The sequence below is a fragment of the Erpetoichthys calabaricus genome, chromosome 7 (genome assembly GCF_900747795.2).
Source record: "Erpetoichthys calabaricus chromosome 7, fErpCal1.3, whole genome shotgun sequence".
Lineage (NCBI taxonomy): Eukaryota > Metazoa > Chordata > Cladistia > Polypteriformes > Polypteridae > Erpetoichthys > Erpetoichthys calabaricus.
Genome location: NC_041400.2, coordinates 2,905,802 through 2,928,090, shown reverse-complemented (window position 1 = coordinate 2,928,090; position 22,289 = coordinate 2,905,802). Strand labels below are relative to the sequence as shown.

At 43.8% G+C, this 22,289-nt stretch overlaps 1 protein-coding gene across 3 annotated transcripts in view; it reads right to left on the bottom strand.

Annotated features, from left to right (window-relative positions):
- Positions 1-22,289, bottom strand: part of ank2b (ankyrin 2b, neuronal) — a 512,663-nt gene that overhangs the window by 349,391 nt on the left and 140,983 nt on the right. Inside the window, exon 1 of one of the 3 annotated variants that reach the window (XM_051929735.1) lies at positions 21,946-22,101. The exons of the other annotated variants lie outside the window; for them this stretch is intronic. Within the exon in view, the coding sequence (XP_051785695.1) occupies positions 21,946-22,026 (81 nt within the window). The 5' untranslated portion in view covers positions 22,027-22,101. Of the gene's footprint in view, positions 1-21,945; positions 22,102-22,289 lie in introns of those variants that run through there. 3 annotated transcript variants of the gene reach the window in all.

Sequence of the window (22,289 nt, the reverse complement as noted above, 5' to 3'; positions counted from 1 at the left end):
ACCCAGACATGGTACTGGAAACCTGACCAGCTTCAAGAAGGATCGGGGTGAGGTAAGGGGGCAGCTTATCTATTAGCTAAACCAACGAGTGACAAACGGATTTCTCAAATGTTTATGTTGCTCTGTTCTGTGAGATGGCTACAAGAACAGGGTCTGCACCCACAATTATCTCCCCAAGGCACTTCACCAATCCCACTAAAGGTGCCCCCTCACTCCAGTCAATGTCCTGCCAGAGTCAGAGGAATGGCAAAAATCTGAAAGTTATCTCACAGAACAGCCAAAGTGATGGGAGGGCACTTCAGAATCAACCAGAGCAGCAGGCCTGAATGCCCACCAGCCTGCCCTGACGAGATGCACCAGAAGGCAGCCTAGCTTTAACTTGAGTGGCTGGCTCCGGCCTACACCAGGCCAAAACACTCTTCAAAACCAAAAATTAGAAAAATACACAAAGAAATATCCCCCCCAAAAAAACGACTCAAAATAGAGAGAGGGGATCACCGTCAACCCTCTGGCTTGTGCAGAGCAAAGACATGAAAAAATGTTATCAAAGCAGGACTCACTGACATCATAAACAGAAATATACAGCAAAAAGAACAAAGGAGCGAATGAAATTAAAAATCTTAAAGGCCTTCCCCGGAAACGCAATCCAAGGCAAACGAGATGCAAATGGAAATCCTCAGGAATGATCCAAGAAAAACTTCAAAGAAAATCACAACCAGCAGAGATCACTTGAAATGAGCCGCCCTGGACATCAACTCCCAGCAGCCTTTGCAGGGCTGGGGGTCCCTTAACAGTGATGGACAGGTGGCCCCTCCTCTTGGGGATCCACCCACAAAATACAAGACACACACAGATACTACAGAATAACTGAATAGAATAAAAAGAACAGATAATCCATAATGAGAGACAATAAATTAATAAAAAAAAAAGAACAATACAGAACAGAGCATAAAGAAGCCCTTTAAACATGGGACAGGTGACATGGGACCCCCAGTGTCACCATAACAACCAGGTGATGAGACGCAGGCAGACCTCACAAGCAGAAAGTCACATGACCAGTCATTCCTGGTCAAGAAGATTCAAAACCTTTAGTCGAAATTACCAGAAGGTCCTCACTTACAAATCAGCCTTGGGGTCTGGAGGGTCTTGACTTTGCAGACCTCATGACTTCCCCATATGGGCCCTCCTTGAAGCTGTGACCCGTCAGCCCTCAGCTGGCCCCACTGCACCTGCGCCCTGTTGGCATTCACTTCAGGACTTGTTCAGCCCAAGGTGCCATCTCACTTGAACTCGTCCTTTGAGGACATCGTCACAGTTTCACAGACTCGACTTGTTCAGGCTTGCTGCTCTCCCCCTTGGTCTGATCATGAAGCTCAGCCGGTGGCCACTCTCGTATAACGCTGTCTCATCTTATGGACCTGTGATGTGAATTGTCTAAGTGGCTCGTCTTCCTCACCTGTGCTGGTCTTCATTCTGCTCTGCCATCCACACACTGATCAGGTGTTAAAGGACCACGTGCCCTCTGATGGAGTGGCACACATAAGTTTGGCTCCTGTTTTACACCCCGTCATACAAAGACCCTGCTTTGAGGTGGAAGTGGCACTCAGGCTACACTGCCAGGTCACTGCACAAGGACACTGGACTGGCGTCATGTCACCTTTGGGCTTTGCATGGCCGCTCTCTGCTCAAGTGGGTGTTCTCCAAACACTGCGAATGTGTCCCCATGAGTGTGTCCATGTGCCTCCCTGTGTGTGTGTGTGTGTGTCTGCTTACTTCAGATGGCTTAGTTTCTGCCTTCCATGATGTTCAGTGTAAGTTTGAAAAGTTTCAAATGTAAACACTTCATTTTATTGTATTAGGGGGCTTCAGTCGCCAACCCCTCCAGCCAGCGCTACGCACCTGCCACGTCACGTCTCTGCCGCTCACGTACAGTATGTGGATTTCACTTTCACCAAACAACAAATCGTTTAATTCTCGCGGATACGCCTCTTCATTGGGAAGAAACACGACTTTTCCCTGATGGCAACACGAATCTGCAACTCTCCGACTTAAAATCCGAACAATATATTCAATCTCTTTTTGATGTTCCGTTATTTCACTGAGTAAATATTCCCATTTGTTTGTGATAATGTGATCTTTACTATCATTTTCTTGAGACTTTCAAATTTTAATACTTTCATTATCTCTAACCTGCCCTGCATGTGTATCACACCAACGTGTTTGAAGTCTTTACGACGTTCTACTTTGTCTTCTACTCTTTGTCTTTTATTTATGGCCCCGGGCCTGGTTAGCTCTCTTGGCACAAAGACTCGTCTTACAGGGCATGAAAGTGTCTCTCTGAGAAAGTCACATCGTCTCTCTTCTCAAGATTGTTTTTATAGTAGAGAGATAAAAGGGACTTAGAAAGATGGACATGAAAGGCACTATATAATAAATAGCTAGGAACTCCAAATAAGACAGATAGCAATGGCTCTATACAGAATCACAGATGGATAACTGTGAAAGGCACTATATAATAAATAGCTATGAGAGGCAAATTACATAGAAGTACAAAGGCACTGTATAACAGATGTGAAGGGCAGTATATGACAAATAAATGGATACACGTGACAGGCACTATATAATATTGAGATGCAAACAGCTATTAAAGGCATATTACAAAGATGTCAAAAGGCACTATATAACAGTTGTGAAATGTGATGAGTAAAAGATAGCAATAAAAGGCATTGTATAAGATAGAAAAGGCAATATATAATAATGAAATATATAGTGAAACGCAACAAAACAAATACTGAAGACGGAGGGGAAAGGCACTATATAATAGATAGATAGATAGATAGATAGATAGATAGATAGATAGATAGATATGAAAGGCACTATATAATACAAGTAGTGATAGATAGATAGATAATTTTTTTTTGCATGTTTGCAAAAAAAATATCTATCTATCTATCTATCTATCTATCTATCTATCTATCACTACTTGTATTATATAGTGCCTTTCATATCTATCTATCTATCTATCATATAGTGCCTTTCATATCTATCTATCATATAGTGCCTTTCATATCTATCTATCTATCTGATATGAAAGGCACTACACTATATGATAGATAGATAGATAGATAGATAGATAGATAGATAGATAGATAGATATGAAAGGCACTATATGATAGATAGATAGATAGATAGATAGTAAAGGCACGATAGATAGATAGATAGATAGATAGATAGATAGATAGATAGATAGATAGATAGATAGAAATGAAAGGCACTATATAATAGATAGATAAACTGCTAAATATGAAAGGCACTATATATCAGATTATAAAGGCACTATATAATCGAAATATATTGAAATTTACCAAAGTGGACACTGTAGATAGAGAGATATGAAATATCTCTATATAATAAGGCACTATGTAATTAATAGAGATAGACATGAAAGGCGCTATAAAAATGAAAAGATCCACAGTTTGCTAAGTGGGCGCAGAGCAGGATAATAACAAGAAGGCTGAGAACTCGGGATGCACGTCTTCTTTCCTTTATGTGAAAGCACCTGAAGTGTGAATGCCAGGATTTGCCCAGGAAGGGGGCAGGGGGTCCTTTACACCCACCAAGAAGAATGAAAGGGGAAAGGTAAGTATTGGTTGTGCTCATCTATAAGAGTATTAAAGAGGCTGAATGACTGTCAAGTGCGCTCATCTCTTCAGAAGATAAAATAAAACCAAAGACATCGGCACACATGGAATGCAACACAACGTGCAACACTGCATAGGTGGATGGAAAAGGCGCTATATAATAGAGAGATTCCTGTAAAAGGTACCATTTGGTTGATAAGCAGGAAAGATGCCTTATTTTGAAAATGTGCAACCTTAAACATAGTAAGGTTGGCCTACAAGGTGCTATATAACAGAGAATGAAACACCGAGGCAGATCAGTTACGCGTTTACACAGTTGGCACGACTTCCCTGATTTCTTGTTGAGTTCGTTTCGCCTTAAGACATATTTGAACATATCCAGCTGCGCTCTTCTTCACCTTTTGTTTTCCGACGCCTCCAATCAATTCCACTGGCACCACACTCATATTTTTCTTTTTGTACATCTGTGCCCACTTGATTTGATTTGCAAACTATGAAGGAAAAGTCAGAGCCGCCCTCCGTGTAGAGAAGCAGGACCAGCGCAATGCTGGGCACACAACAATGGAGTCGAGACATCTTCTTCACAGCCGCTCTGGCTTTGCAGTCATCTAACTGTGTATGAGAAAAAAAAGGGGGCAGCAGCAGATGGCCCAGCCCTGGCACATATTGCCAGTTGTCACCCAGTACCTTCTGTGAGTATGGCCAGTGTGAGACGAGCAGCAGCTGTGCCAATGGAGGGAGACAAAGTGAAACGTCAAACTATAAAACAAGCAAAGCCTTGGTAGGAGAGCCAAGTGTGTGGCGTGGCGATGCCAGTTCAAGTTCTGCTCACGTCTGTGCTTTCTAATTCCTCCATTTTTTTGGTGGGGGGGGGGGGGTCTGTAATGTGCCTTCTCCTCTATTTGCTTATCTTGATCAGGTTAACTTTGATTGTCATTAAAGGGGCTCCTCAATGGTCTCCCCACCTTGGCACTAAAAAAAAAAACAAACTGAGGAGGCAAACTGTTAACCAGGGGTGGGGGTTCAACACTGGCACCTCGTGTTGGAGTCGAACCCCGACGTTCAAAACACCAGCCAGCCAACTAAGCCACCGCACTCTGCAGCTGCTTTACCAACACACAGCGCCTGGCGAAGGCGGGCAGGTCAAGTCAGCCATGATGCCGTGGGAGTCAAGCCTGCCAACTTGTGGTTAACTCGTCACCAGATGACAGCCACCTGTGTGTGACGCCGGCACAGCTCTGAGCGTCCAGCCGTGACACGCATTGTGCAAGAAGCAGACGTGATGGAAAGTTAAAGCCATGCAGGAGAATTGAAAGGAGCCTCAGTGGGTCTGGGATTCAAGCAACACGACTCTGTGACCGTGAAAGGAACGGCATGGTGTGTGGCAATATAAAGAGGCGCAAACATCAAAGTCCGGATGGTAACATGAGAGGGCACAGTGTGACGTCAGTGCCACCCTCCAGCACCACCACGACTGTGCCCTGTGTGCCCAGGACTGCCCACAGTGCCAAGTGACCCTGAGCTGGACAAGCAGGTCAGACAATGGATGGAATGACAGAAAACACCAACTCTTTAATATTAGCTTTAATTGTCATTTAACCCAATTGTAATGTTTTGTTATATTCCTTAATGCAGTGAGCAACAAATTATTATTATAAACATAAATCCCAGAGTGCCAGGACAGGCAGAGACATAAAGCGGACAGGTCAGGCTTGTATGCTGAAGTCCTGTCACTTGTCATCAGTTTCTAACTCTTAGACTTTCACTCACTTTCTCAAAAGAAATTAAAAATCCTTAAACACACACAGCAGCTACGGAGGGCATCATTAGAGTCAGAGCTCAGAAATGATCTGCCATAAATCACCATAAACTACAAGTAAGGGACCTCAGCTCTCTGAATGGTCAGCAGGGCACAGATGGCACAGCAAAACTGGCCTTAGCACAACTATGAGCACAATATGAAGACTTACAGAAGATAGATAGACAGAAATGAAAGGCACTATATGATAGAGATAGATAGATAGATAGATAGATAGATAGATAGATAGATGTGAAAGGCACTATATAATAGATAGATAGATAGATAGATAGATAGATAGATAGATAGATAGATGTGAAAGGCACTATATATAATAGATAGATAGATAGATAGATAGATAGATAGATAGTGAAAGGCAATATATAATAGATAGATAGATAGATAGATAGATAGATAGATAGATAGATAGATAGATAGATAGATGTGAAAGGCACTATATAATAGATAGATAGATAGATAGATAGATAGATAGATAGATAGATAGATAGATGTGAAAGGCACTATAATAATAGATAGATAGATAGATAGATAGATATAGATAGATAGATAGATGTGAAAGGCACTATATAATAGATAGATAGATAGATAGATAGATAGATAGATAGATAGATAGATAGATAGATAGATAGATATGTGAAAGGCACTATATAATAAACAGATTTCATGAAATGCACTGCTGATGATTGTTGTTTTGCTCCATGATTGCTCTCATGATTCCCTTCTGATTTCCTCATCTTGTGTTTTATTTATTGATTAGATTTGATATTTTTATATTATACATTTCGTACTCAGATGTTCTTCTATATAGCGCCTTTCTCCTCGGACCTACACATGTAGTGCCTCACTGTCCAGTGTAGCCCCCTGCTGGTGACTCAGAGCTCAATTCCCTCCACATAGCAGGCGCTGTTGTTTACCAAACACGGAATTCTGGGATATGACTAAGCCGAGCAGTCAGTCCATAATGGAGCCTCGGTGTACTTCAGCACTCCCAACCCTCCCTGTGTTTGCGTTTTTAAATCTCGCCAGGTTGACTATCTTTAATAATTCATTTCTTTGCGCCTTCTGTTCAATTCAGCAGTTTTACAAATTATGCAAATGTGTATTTTCAGCCAGCCAGGCACTCAGAGGACACACAGTTTCTGCTTGAATGGAAATCCCCTTTAAATTCTGGAAGAGGTCGGGTGGAAGCTGATTTGACCCCGTGGGATTTATTACTAGGAGTATAACAGCCAGAATGGGGGCAAGGGTCTTGAGGGGACATGAGAAGACCAAAGGGTGATGATGAGGTGAGGTGCTACGACAGTCATAACAAAAGTACCTGAGGTCCATCTGCTTCTTCTGCTGTTCTTTTTGTCTGCTGATGCTCACATTGTATCCACACATTTGTTTGTGGGTCCAAATCACAGAAGAACTTGTGAGCCAAGTTTCTAAATATTCATCCATAATGCAAAGCGCCAGCCTCCAGCTGGACGGGGTGGCATCTATTGAATGGTCTCTTCTCATTGCTCTCTGTCCAAAGGCCTGAACTGGGTCATCCTCAGGAGCTCTCCATGGTCCTGAATCAGCCCAGTTGCTCTTACTTGATCTTTCTCTAGTGCTGTTATGTCTGTTTTAAATATGGAGACCAAACTGAGCTCAGTAACAGAGTCCCGGAGAGGACGTACTGTAGGTATGAAAAACATTAATTATGGTAACAATTTACAATTTGTGCATGCAATTAAAACATTCCCAGCACTCTGCATGGCTCCATGGCACTTATTGTTATATCTGGGCAGCCTAACAGGTGGAGACATCATGATAAGGCCATTTTTTGATTGAGTTATGACAGCGTTGTGGCGTCTCACTCTGAACAAGACGCAGCCGTGAAGGACTCTCTGGGCTAATGGACTCTGCCAAAGACAGTAATCTACCATAGTAGACGTTATTCCCTTTATTGCTGGTCAGCAGCGAACTGCTGGTGGACTGCATGGCTATTACTGGATGTACACAAAGTATATGGACTCTCCTCATGACCTTCTTTGTTTTACGACACTTCAGCCACTAAAGCCCTGGTCAGCTTAGCCTTGTGCGTTTATCATGTTCAAAATTTCAAAGCCTTTCTCTCTAAAGTCGTTCCCTGTGTTTCTTGGATAACTGCAGCTAGACAACTAGACAATGGATTACTACAAACATTTGTGATGCACCATTCGTTGGAATGACAAATGCAATGCATAAGTCTCTATTATACAAGTACATATTTCTTCAGCCTAGAGCCTCCACCATTGGTGGAATTGACTCCATTGGGCACCAATAGAGCCTAACTGCAGACCCTCAAAGCTCCGCCCAGTTGCACTGTGGTTAAGATTGGGGTTGTGGGAGGCTCAAATAAAATAATGAAGTGTCCATTAAGTCAGCTCCACCTACTTGGAGTTCCAGGGTGGAGGCTCCAGGTAGGGATTCATAAAAGCAGTGTTAATGTTTGTGATGCACCATCTGATGGAATAACAAATGCAATACATTTTAACACCACGTGCATTGCAAAATTCATTCCAACAGATGGTACACTACAAACTTAGATTTCAACACGTTGTTGACGGGTAGCACAGCTAGCAATAATAATAACCTGCAAACTGTAGCTTAGAGGACACGTGCACGGCCAAGTAAAACTAAATGATCAAAATGGCAACAGGACTGCAGCTCTTGAACACATCGCTAAAAGCCACTTTGCATTTAAGGTATAATCATCTGCCAAGTGGGCATCCATTAAAACGTGTCTTCAGACTTGGCAAATATCGCTCTCTGTTGGTCACCACCATCTAGGACTTTTCCTAAAGCAGTTCTCCAAAGTTCCCCTCGCAGTGGAAAAAAAACCCCTCTGAGTCTGTGCATTGATTGGATTGTTAGACTGCTGCATTTGCATAAATAGGAATCATGGGTAAATGTTTAATAATAATCACTATAGTGTAACATTATTGCATTTAGTGATTAAATCAAGTCTGTCAACTTATTTTATTAAGTTTTAGAACACATGTGTGTTGCAGAGTTACTTTAGTAAAAATTATAGCTAGACTGTCACCGTCACTGTAAGGCACACACTAAGATCAAGGTTTAAATAGAGACCTGCAGACTGAGTCACCAGTTTAAAGCAATGGTTCTTACACTTTTTATTTTTTTCTTGTGACCCAATTTTTTCCATTTGTGTGTCTTCATGAGCCGCAATCACCATGAGCCTCATCCGGGAGAGCCATCACCCCTGTGGAAGTGCCGCCACTCGGGGTCCGGGAGGAGAGAATCACCACCGATTACCATGTCGGGGGGATTGTCCTCCACTTGCAAGCACCGACCCATCGCAAGGCTCTCCGTAAACAGTTTGAGGCGCTTTGTCATTCAGTAATTTGTGACTCAGCGGGACCCCAGTTCAGATCTCACGTGACCCCTTTTAGTTTAAGACTCGCTGGTTTGACTGATAATATGAAAACATGCCATAAGTGTGATTTTTTTTCTTCTTTTGAGAAACAGTCAATGCAATAAATAAATAAATAAAACCGTCAAACACCGCTCAGTTTCTACGTGAGTTCTGAAATGGCGCCCATCGAGAGTGTAGTGTTCTGACACAGCCCTGTTGTTATAAGTAATCAAACATCCCCCTCGACACCCCTGAATTGTCAATCCACTCTTTTATTATCCAAGACCCCCGTTTTTTTTTTTTTGCTCTCCCAGCCCTGACTCCTCTCTCTCTTGTGTCTCCAGGTTTCTGTGCACAGCTGACGATTCCACTCGAAGCAAAGGGGTGTCGGGGTACCACTTACAACTTCACCTAAGGTGGCAACAATACCCACACAACCCCGAAAAATGTTAGAAGACATCCGTGTGCCGCACGCACTTATTATTGTCAATTTGATGCTCTAAACGGCCGTCGCCATCTCGTAACCTCACGGTCTTGTCTGTATCGTTCCCGCCTCTCTCCGCCTTTCTATTGGATGGCTTTGCTGTCAGTCATATTTCAGTTTGATTGTTTCTGAGAGTCATAGTGGTGTTGTGGAGGATGTGATATTTCCAATAGAGTTTAGCTGCGGACCTCCAGGGCTCCACCCCATTGAGGAGGTGGTCGCTTATTATCATACGTCAGTGGTAAATAACGTCTGGTTACACTGCGGCTAAGATTAGGGTTGGGGGAGGAGTTGTCAGACTGAAGTAAATCAGGTGATAAAAACCTGCGATTCAATTGGCTGTCCTGAATGGCGGAGCTCTGCAGCCGGACCCTTCTCGATATTTTATTTCGTACCATAGAAGCGACAGCTCTCTGTGATGCATCGACGGTGTGGCTTAAAGGCGAATGCTGCAGGCGTCTAAAACTCGAAACTCGCATGACCTCCAACTCGGAAAATGCAAAGGGAACGTGATTCCCCAAATCTCGGAATTCCTACTCGCAAACTCAGGTCTGGACTCTCAAGTCAGGATTTTTCCGACTTCAGATTTTTACGTCAATCCAAAATGGCGACAAAATTGCTTGTAATGGTGACCATGGGCAGCAAGTGCTGTTAATACTTTATAGGGTTAAGTTGTTTATTGAAAGATGAATTTACTTTAAATGAATCGCATTAATCCATCCATCCTGAATCCGAACACAGGGGTCTGCTGGAGCCAATCCCAGCCAACAGAGGGCACAAGGCAGGAACCAATACCGGGCAGGGTGCCAACCCACCCACCATGCATACACTAGGGCCAATTTAGAATCGCCTAACCAGCATGTCTTTGGACTGTGGGAGGAAACCGGAGCGCCCGGAGGGAACCCACGCAGACACGGGGAGAACACCCGGGAGGCGAACCCAGGTCCCCCAACTGCGAGGCAGCAACGCTACCCACTGCGCCACCGTGCCGCCCCGCATGAATCCGTAATACTGAATATTAGAAAGGTAAGCGTCAACATTAGCAGAACGAACAGTAACAGACTAACTGATGTTAGCGTGATACGCATTATTGTTCGTACATTCTGTATTTTTTAACGGTATTCTTTATCGTAGTCAAGAGAATACAAATCTTTTTAGACATGGCAGCATACTTTTTACGCCTTTCTCGCTCATCGGTTTCTTCATCGATCGGGACTATAGAACTGTTTAGTTAGCGCTTGTTGCTAAAATTTCAGCTTTCATGAGGTCATCCACGTTTACTTTGCCGCTGGGGTAGCGCAAACGTGCGGAGGTCGCAAATGACGCAATTGCGACTTCCCAGCTCCGCTGTAGGCAGCAGTCAAGTCACAGATCGCATACAAGCCAAATACAAATATAGAGTGTGCCCAGTAGAGGGCGCTATGACACTCGCCACACCATTGGCGCTCGCACAAAAATATTAGGCGACACGTCACAAATACCTAAAGTCTGACAAACACTGAAGTAGCGCGTTTTTTTTCGTACTCAGAATGGTGCCTTATTAAACCGACCCAATGATCACTTGGCTGAGGTGCAAGGCAGCCCTGAGGTTATCAATTATCATAACTGTTAATACACTAATATATCATAATATTTCAAATACGCAGGTGAAAAGTCGCGAGCTCAGTGAAAGTGGTGACCCCGGGCCACCCGGCCCCTCGCTTCATATTTAATCTCATTATTAAGATCAATTTCTCCTCGCATTTTACTTCACCAGGCAGCCCTGAGATCCGTCAACAGCAATTTGCTAAAAGCTGCAATTTGACGGCGCAGCCTGGGAGGACTTCACGGCGCTCGCCTACTCTGATTCCAGTTTATATTTTTTGAAGGCTGACACCTGCTGTAGAAGATGCCGTACCTGCACTTTCAAGTCTGCAGAACAGAAACGCTGGAAACGCAGCAGCTTTCCAGAAGCATTTCAGTTGGCATAATGCCGCGCAATCAATGCGAAGACTCAACTCCTGCTAGGGACGCTAATGGACTGCTGCATTAATAATTCATGGACACATCACTCTGTCTGATGTCGGCCTGGAAGACAAGGCCCGGGGCGCGGCTTCGGCAAGGAGGATCGTCATCTTCACTCGATCTCAGGCCAGGCCAGGCGTACCATTCTGAAGTGAAATCCAAATAATCACTCAAAACACATCGTGTTTAAATATGGCGCCTTTTGCCGCAAGGCGTATTTACATAACGGTCCACATGGAAACAAAATTAAAGACAAGAGCAGGTCAGCTGCGCATTTATACACACAATTAACTTCTCATCTGCGCCACACCGACTTGCACCTGCTCCGTAAAAAGGCGCTCTCGTATTCTGCCGTCTGCCCGCTTTAATGGGGGCTCTCATTTCTCTTGGTGCCTCAAATCAATGAGGCACATCGGGCCACGGCACAAACCCAAATAACGTCTGGACACATCGCACCCGGAAGTCGAAAGGAAAGGCGTCACACCCGGGAGATTCTGTCCGTCCGTAGTGCGCCCCATCCCCGCAGACCTCGGCGGGTCTTGTGGTTCGTGTGCGCGCTTCACAGCCCCGCCAAACAACAAGAAAAAAAACACACACGGGGTCTGATTGGCTGCAATATTAAAGCCATCAGCTGGCGCCACTTGTCTAAGGGTCACAGTCACCGTCTCGGACACACACACACACACGCTGTAATTATGTCACATGTCGGATGTGCATATCAGATGACCTGACCGACCATTCGGAACGTGTGAGTGCGAACACGCATGCGTGGAGTGTAAGGGAGAGTAACACCTGATCCTGAGCCCCCCAATCAACATCCCATCTCCAGTGGTGCTGGGATAGACCGCCATTCTGAGTTCATTTCTTTGTTAAATTTTAACAATTGAGAGTTGACTAGTTAGTCCATTACATAGTGCCCTTGATACTTATGTTTTATATGACGCTATCTATCTATCTATCTATCTATCTATCTATCTATCTATCTATCTATCTATCTATCTATCTATCTATCTATCTATCTATCTGTCATTATATAGTGCCTTTCCTATCTATCTATCTATCTATCTATCTATCTATCTATCTATCTATCTATCTATCTATCTATCTATCTGTTATAATGTCCTTCCTATCTGTCTGTCTACTATATAGTGCCTGTCACCTCTACCTATCATTATTATACTGTAGATGCCCTACCTAAATGTGAATTTCCCCTTGGGATTAATAAAGTATCTATCTATCTATCTATCTATCTATCTATCTATCTATCTATCTATCTATCTATCTATCTATCTATCTAAAGTGCATATCGAGTTATTATTGTTCTGTACGTAATTTCTGTGAGATGTTCCTGCCACATGGTGACCAGCCTGACAGTTCACACACTTGAACTCCCTCGTGTTCTCAGCTCCATTTTATTTCCGTCTTAGAATTTCAGTTTCCTGGGGTGCCACGTTCCCCACAATGACTAACAGCTTCTTTCCAGTCTCTCTCTATTGAGTAGTCCCAGTATTCCCAGTTGCCAGGGTGGGCCGCCTCAGCTGGATTTGGTGCTCAGGTTTGCATTTCCTTTCCCCTGATATGATAGCACAAAGACACCTGCCAAGCTCTGACTCTGCATGCCATGCCAGGGTCTGTCTGCCATATGTTAGATGTCATATTTTCATATTTCACGCTCTCATGTACATCACCAGGCCCTTGCTGTGTAACTTGACCAATTCCTTTTTACCTGCACACAGTGGCTGACAAGGCACTATTTGGTGGCCATGTGTTTGCCATGTGTGTGTTCTCTCCAGCTGGCATCACTCACAGCAGGACTGCAACAGAACTGACTAACAGGTACAAGAGAGGAGCAGGATGGAAGGCTCTGCCATGCTGTACATTTTGGTTTTGGTGACTACCCAGTATGGTGGTCACAGCCCAACTCTGTAGTGCATTTCCAGGCTAAATTGACCCCCCCCCCCCCATACTCTAGTCATTCTGGCCCCCTAATCATCACTTGTCTCTAATTGTCCCCAACTGTCTCTCTCACCCCTACACCATTTGCTTCTGGTACTGAAATTAATCAACTGGTCTACTGCAGCGTAGGTTTCTTCACTTCTTTAGTACTTGTATGCTGTGTGTCACCATTGCACTGTGAAAGGCACTATAAAAACGCAGACTCATTGTATTTGAAGGTGCTTAAATCATTTATGGTGTCATAAGTTTCATATTTATTGTTTTTACAACCCCCACCCCCCTGCCCACAAGCTGCAGCACAGGCAAGTGAAGTGACTCGCTTAGGGACAAATGGTGTCAGCAGTGGGATCTGAACCCACAACCTTGACATCTAGAGCTTTAACTGCTACACCACCGTGAAGACACATTGATGAACTGAAATTAACACAACATTCTCAAACTGAGGAGCCTGCACTTTCAATCAGGATACAAGAAGGAACGGGCAACCAGTGACAGCCCTGGATCAGAAAAGTCAAACTAATAATCCTTCAGGTGTATTTTACTGAATAAGGAAAGTTCAAAGATATATGCATAGACATAAAAAGTCACAAGAATCCAAATAATTGTAATAATAATCATTATCATCATCATCATTAATTTTATAATAATAGTAATAATAATAATGATGATAATTAATTATGATATAATGAATAATAAATAATATATTAATGTTAATAATATAATTCATCATCATCATCATCATCACTAATGTTATTATTCATTATATCATAATTATTACTATTATTATAAAATTAATGATGATGATGATGATGATGAATTATATTATTAATGTTAATATTTATTATTCATTATATTATAATTGATGATGATGAATTATATTATTAATATTAATATCCATCCATCCATTTTCCAACCCGCTACAGGATCACGGGGTTCTGCTGGAGCCAAACCCAGCCAACACAGGGCGCAAGGCAGGAACCAAACCCTGGGCAGGGCGCCAGCCCACCACAGATCATCATCATTATTATTAATTTTATAATAATAGTATAATGTTAATGATGATAATTATGATATCATGAATAATAAATAATATCCATCCATCCATCCATCCATTTTCCAACCCACTGAATCCGAACACAGGGTCACGGGGGTTTGCAGGAGCCAATCCCAGCCAACACAGAGCGCATAATAAATAATATATTAACATTAAAAAAAATAATAATAATAGTAATAATAATAATAATAATAATAATCCAGTTAGGGCGGCACAGTGGCGCAGTGGGTAGTACTGCTGCCTCACAGTTAGGAGACCTGGGTTCGCTTCCCAGGTCCTCCCTGCGTGGAGTCTGCATGTTCTCCCCGTGTCTGCGTGGGTTTCCTCCCACAGTCCAAAGACATGCAGGTTAGGTGGATTGGCGATTCTAAATTGTCCCTAGTGTGTGCTTGGTGTGTGGGTGTGTTTGTGTGTGTCCTGCAGTGGGTTGGCACCCTGCCCGGGATTGGTTCCTGCCTTGTGCCCTGTGTTGGCTGGGATTGGTTCCAGCAGACCCCCGTGACCCTGTGTTCGGATTCAGCGGGTTGGAAAATGGATGGATGGATGGATAATCCAGTTATTATTATAATTATTATTATAATACAAATAATTGTAATAATAATAATAGTTGAAATAATCCAAATAACTCTTGAAAATGAAATGTTACCTTCAGCTGAGGTAAACTCAATGACCGAAGCCCAAATGCCACGACCGCAATGCAGAAGACCAAAACCAAAGGTAATTAACCTAGAAAGCAGTCCATCCAAACCAACAGGCAAATCATTTGCAAAGCAATAAGATAAAGTTAATAATAATAATAATAATAATAATGATACATTTAATGATACAACTTTCCCAGCACTTTCTTCTGAACTGAAAGAAGAGGCGGACACCACAAGCACCAGTCTGAGGTCCCTCTGGCCATCAAATAGGCCCCAGTATCAGGTGGCCCCATCCCCCTTTGGCTCAATATGCCAAGGACAGGAAATAAAACAGAAATGAAGATTCAAAATTAAAGTACAAAGTGAGCAAGACACCAAAGGGTCCTCAATAGAAATAACACAACGAGAAAGAAACGGTCAAGAAACTTATTAAAGGGAACAAAACAATACAATAATTAAACAAATTCAAAGAAGAGAAAATAAAGTCACCACAACAGCATAGCACTCTGTTTAAGGGGTGAGGCATGGGGGGGGGCAGGGGGGGGGGGGGGGTCTGGAGCCAACCCTGTCAGTACTGGAAGCAGAGCAGGACACATCCCTGGACAGGGCGTCAGTCCACCTTAGGGTGGGCTCAGTCAGTTATTCACCAGGCCACTTTAGAGTCCCCAATTAGCCAAATGCTTTGGGCTGAGGACTAAAATCAGAGGACTGCCTCAGAGACACTAAGGGCACAGAGCCTCCAGACAGAAAGTGATCAACCCAGGATGTGTGTGTGTGTGTGTGTGTGTCTGTGTGTGTGCACTCTAAAAACAGAAAGCGTGCAAGGCCACCAAAAGACCCTCAAGTCAGGCCCATATCTTCACTGGCCACCCCAGAAAGCCTGGCACTAAGCTCTACAGGCAGGCTTTGGCCTACCTGGGCCCAAAAGGGAACTCTGACACCCTGACTGATAACTAATTTCTTGATAAAACTAGGAGAGGTGAACAAAAGGCAAAATAAACTGATGTGACTGAAACCCAGACGAGAAGCAAAATTCAAAGTCAAATAACAGGCAATGAGTCGAAAACCAGGCAAGACAAGAACAGCAGTCACACGAGACGATAAAATGAAAGTTAGGATTTTATCCGCAGATCAGATGAGGCTCGGAGGGAGAGGCTGACCTTTAATGCCAGTTGCTGATGAAGTCAAGGTCATGACCCCAGAGACCCCGCCCCTAGAAATGTGGGAGGTGACCCTGACAACGGTACACAACATGGCTTCCCTTAAAGAAAAGGCAACAAAACCGTCCATTTTCAGGCTAAATCGTGACATCTGACTCCCAAAGCTCCAATTTCCTTCTTTAATTGTCCGTTACATCAATAAACTGACAAAGTTTTGAGAAGGAAACAGGTGATGGACGAATGGACAGTAAAAAGGTCAAAACAGGGAGATATATGTTTGCAGAACAAGAAGAACCAAACAAATAAAGATTTCAGCAAATGGGGTTTGAAACCACAATTTGGGCGAGGAAATGAATTTTCAGCCAGCCCTTTAACCCACAGGTCATGACCTCTGAGGACACACCCCTGACAACAGGTGTCCAAAATGGCGGCCAAAACGACTCATGAAATAGATGGAGAAATAAAAATGAACGTCAGAATTAAGTTCTCTGACCCCCAAAACCCCCCAAAAATTAGTGCCACATTGCTCTAAATGTGGAAAACTAAAAATATTAAGAGATTCAAAGCCACGACAGTCCCAAAATATACAAACACACACATAAGCTGCCCATGAAGGGAGAGGAACTGCAAAAACCTCTGGCTTGATAACACAAATCCCACACAAAATCTTTAAAACTGAAGGACTTTGTTTGGCAATGGCAATAAGAGGCAAAAAAAGAAGGCAAAATAATCATCGAAAATCGAAATACTTGAGCAATAAATTCAAAAAACAGAAGCTCAATTCTCTCAATTACAAATACAGTTCAAGTGACAGTGAAAACCTGAAGGATTCACTCCTGTAATATGTACACTGTGGGCGGTCCTTCAGCCGTGATGTCACTGTGACCCCACCTCTCAGGTGTTCCGCCCACAATGTACAAGCAACACAGAAGAACACAATGTATACAGATAACAAATAATGAATAAACAGGACAATATTCATGAAATTTACATAAGTAGCTAAAGAAATAATACATCAGAATTAAGGAAAATAATGAAAATAAATACAAGCAAGGGAGCCCCCCAGGGCTGAAACATAACAATTTGAACTCAAAATCCTGGATGGGTGAAGCAGCAGTGATACGCAACGTGCCATCTTAATGCAAACAAAATCAACTGAGCAGATTCCATAAAATAAAAAAAACAAAACATGAAGACCTAATGGGCAGCGCGCCCTCATAGCTATGGTACTTGAACATAAAGCACATGTGCCCACCGCCGACTTGTGGCGCTTTGAGGACACGCTTGGTCTTTTACCAAGAAATATATCTTTTGTAATCAAATTTGTTTATTAGAAATACAGACAGTGAAATAACAAATAACAGAACAATGCTTGGGCTACCAGCCCACAAGGAGATGGCACTAATTTGGAAAAGGGCAGTTGACCAGAGGAAAGGAGCCTCAGAGAGAGCAAAACCCACAGTAGACAAAGGCAGAAAGGTGGGCAGCAGGGGGTAAGCAATACGCCAGAAGTGGCATATGTGACAGCACCAGGGAGTGAGTGGGGCCTCGAAGGACTGGCATGGGAGAGACAGGAGACGATGTGGGCACTGCCATTGAGACTTGGCACCCAGAGGTCAGCCCTGACTTTAGTCATGACCATGGCACAGGGCTCAAAGCTGCCATGGGCCAGTGAGATGGAGAAAGAGGAGGAAGGCCTGAGAGGAGGACGAGCAGCCTGAGCAGACAGGGGGGATACACATGGACTGTGTATGGAAAAAGGGGGGTCAGGAGGGCAAAGGTCAAAAGTAGCCTTGAAACAAACATGGCTTTAGAGTCTGAGCCGGCAATGTACAGTATGTGCATACTGAATACAAAATGACTGGCTTAGAATTGTGTGTGACATAGAAATGACACGGAGCAGCTTAACACTCAAGCTAAAAACTTGTGTAACAAAACACGATGAAGAGCATGGCATGGCAATGGGCAGTGACGCCACCTCACAACACTTGGAACTCCAGTTTAGTTTCTGCATGCATGAGCTCCTCCAACATGTTCTGCATGTGTTCTCCTGGTCTCCTGAATATCTGCACTTACACTGATTGTTGGCTTAAAACTGGGCTGACATAAAAGTGTGTGTGTGTGTGTGTGTGTGTGTGTATCAGAGCATACCCAGGTGGGCTGACACCATGTCTAGAGAACATCTACAGCCTTGCCAAGCAGTACTGCCTGGAGGGGTGCCAGCTCACTGAGATCCTGATCTGGACAAAGAGATGAAGACGGAGGGATAATAAAATATATTATAATGGAAAAAAATACCAAAAAACAGTGGGTGACATAAAAGACATCTTACCATTGTTACATCCCACAAAATCTAATGGAAGGTCAAGAAACCAAAACTGGAGGGACGCTGGACAAATGAATACACCTTACTGCAGTCAATTTAGAGCAATGTAGGAGAAAACCACAAAACCCAGGCAATATAATATAATATAATATAATATAATATAATATAATATAATATAATATAATATAATATAATATAATATAATATAATTCTGGACTAGTGTCATGCTCAGAGTTGGTTAGTGCTTTTCAAGAAGGGCTGTCTGGATGCAGCTATGGACCCCTACAACCCTGAACAAGACAAAGTTGAGTAATATGTGATTATATTATATTATATTATATTATATTATATTATATTATATTATATTATATTATATTATATTATCCATCCATCCATCCATTTTCCAACCCGCTGAATCCGAACACAAGGTCACGGGGGTCTGCCGGAGCCAATCCCAGCCAACACAGGGCACAAGGCAGGAAACAATCCCAGGCAGGGTGCCAACCCACCGCAGTATATTATATTATATTATATTATATTCCATCCATCCATTATCCATCCCACTATATCCTAACTGCAGAGTCACGGGGGTCTGCTATATATAAGCCAAATTGCCCACTAGGAACAAATAAAGTACTTTCTATAATATAATATAATATAATATAATATAATATAATATAATATAATATAATATAATAATATAATATAATATAATATAATATAATATAATATAATATAAAGGGCATCACAGTGGCGCAGTGGGTAGTGCTGCTGACTTGCAGTTAGAAGACCCAGGTCTCCTATATAATATAATATAATTTGGGTAGCATGGTGGCATGATGGTAGTGTTATCACTGGCTAGCCTGTAACATTGGAGGTTGGGGTTCGTGTCCCAAGTCCTCTCTGTCTGGAGTTTGTATGTTCTCCCCGTGTCTGTATTGGTTACCCCAGGTGCTCTGGTTTCCTCCCAAAGCCCAAAAACATGCTAGTTAAGTGGATCAGTGAAGCCAAATTGGACCGTGTGTGTGTGTGTGTGTGTGTGTTTGCCCTGTGATGGATGGAGTGGTGCCTAGTTGAGGTTGTTCCTACCTTGTGCTTGTTGGGGTTGTTTGTTACATGACAAGAATTTCTCTGTACTGTGTTCATGTCTATATTATATTATATTATATTATATTATATTATATTATATTATATTATATTATAATGTTGGTTTAGTGACCTGCTCAGAATTGGATAGTGCTTTACTTGAAGGGTTGAGAGTCAGCTATGGCTCCTCATCTCCTTGAACTGGATAGAAATGATGAACATATAATATAATATAATATAATATAATATAATATAATATAATATAATATAATATCCATCCATCCATTTTCCAACCCACTGAACACAGGGTCACGGGGGTCTGCTGGAGCCAATCCCAGCCAACACAGGGCACAAGGCAGGAACCAATCCTGCCAACCCACCGCAGGACTAATATAATATAATATAATATAATATAATATAATATAATATAATATAATATAATATACCCTCTGACGGACTGGCACTCTGTCAATGGCTGCTTCCTGTCTTGTACCCAGTGATGCCAGGACATACTCCACTCATGCAAACCTGAACTGGATCAGGTGGCCTCCCCTGAGCGTGTCATAAAATAAGATGATATAATGTCACATATGACGTCGCAGTTGGCACTGCTGTGTCTCACGCCCAGGAGAATGGCTTCCATTTGTCACCCAGTCCCTGTTATTATGGGAGTCCACGTGAGTTTTTCTGATTCTCTAAACTAATCAGATATCAGTCAGACTGAGTGTCTGTGTGCTTTTTCACTTTTTGTAGACGTTGCTGGAATAACTGGACAGATAGTTAAATAAATGGATATGTAATACAATACATGCAGTACTTCTGATCTAATATTAAAGAATGTCACCGGTGATGTACCTTGTTCAAAGGCACTTGCACATTGGCTGTTACTGCCACACCTGAGCTTTGACGTTTGTTTTCATGTGCTGATTTTTTTTTTATTCTAAGGTAATTTGGCCAAAAGCGCCTTATTGATACATTAATATACAGCGAGCCTGATCGTCGACCACATTAAACGCTGTACCATCACGTCCTAAATTGCTCCTCAAATGTCCCTCGTAGAGCTCAGTCCTACTAATGTGAGAATTAGCAGTCGCGTACACGAATGAAACCTGACGTCTACAGGCACACACGGACCCCCTCGTGCCGTGGACGTGCGCTAACACAGGTGGAAGCAGACAAGCCCACCTCGATGCCCCCCAGACGGAGCGCCGTGCAGGTCGGAGCCGCGCCCTTTCTCCCTCGCCAGTGTAAACAGCCCACCTTCGTTCTGGAAGCAGGCGCGTCACTTAAAGGCGCAGCACGCTCTGCCATCCCTGCCCGCCCGTCTCACCTCCGCCAGCTTGTGCCAACTGGCTCGGGCTCAATTGGAGCGACAGTAAGGCTGCAGCTCCTTCCAAAGCGCACAGCAGGTCCGCTCCGAGCGCCAGAGAAGGAGAGGGACAGAAGAGGGCAGGGAATGGAGAGGGTTAGAGGAGCCCCCATGGCGACGGAGCCGACTGTTGGCAGAGAACTAACATCCGTAGGGAAGATCGCGTTTAGCTGAAAGAGGCAGAATGGCAGGATTTGCGGGAGCAGCAGAGGATGCTCTCGGTGATAAGCATGAATAATTAAACTTCAAATGTTAATCTTGCCACCACTGCTCGAGGCGAGCCGAGTTCAGTGCGCGTGTGTCTGTGTTGATTGTGGGGTTGGGGGCGGGGGGTGGGGGGGAGTGGTGGTCGGAGGTCTTCATCACAGTTTACAGAACACAATAGGACCGGGGGCTTCAAGGTGCACGTGACTGTGCTCTTCATTCTAAAGGCTCCTTTCATTATTTGGCACCCCGGTGGGGTGGCTGCTGCTCCATAAGCACACTGGGTGTGGACCCCATTGACACATCGTCTTCCAAATTTGATTTCCACGATTGAAAATGATATTCGCGTGACAAGCACATTGAGACCGAGAACAGGGCACTGATGCCACCACAGCTTGACAGCCCGATCAAAACAAGCGAGTCGCCCTGGTCGGCGAGGTCACGATGCCAAGCCCCTGGAAGCGAGTGCGCGCGCACACAAACACACGCACATAATGATACAAATCTCAGTTTCCTCAAGTGACAGCCGCCCTGTGGTGCCATTCACTGACAACAATACTTGTGCCCGGCGGCCGCCCACACGATGTTTCTCCAGCCTGAGCAGTGAGCGCTCAAGCCCCCCAACGCCACACGGCGAGCTCTCTCCGCTCTCATCCGATTTCTCTTCACTGTTTTGCTGGCAAGTTTGTTGCCATATTCTTCCCGGTTGCTTCGGCGGCGGCAGCAGTCCCCCCCTCATCCAAGCGACGTACCGCCCCTCGGCCCCCTCGGCCCCCCACCTGCACCCAAAAGGAGGGAAAGTGCAACGGCTTTTACCTTTCGGGGCCGCTTCCTGCGCTGGCCGATGCCATTCTGTTTTTCCCCACTGTCACTCTTGTGAGTGGTCTCTTCATTCATGTTTTAGGACTCTGAAGGCGGATTTTCGGCACAGAGCTCTGCCATGAAACCCTCTTGCATGCACAGTCCAAATTGTGTGTGTGTGGCACTAAGTGGGAGCGGGTGAGCGAGTGAGAGTGAGAAGGGGGGGGGGGGGGGGGGGTCAGGGGATGGGAGGGGGGAGGAGGGAAGGAGGGAGGGAGGGACGGAGGGGGTGGAAGCGCAGAGATGTTGCCATGACAGCGACTGCCACAACTGTTTATCTCAATGCGCTTCGAAATTTG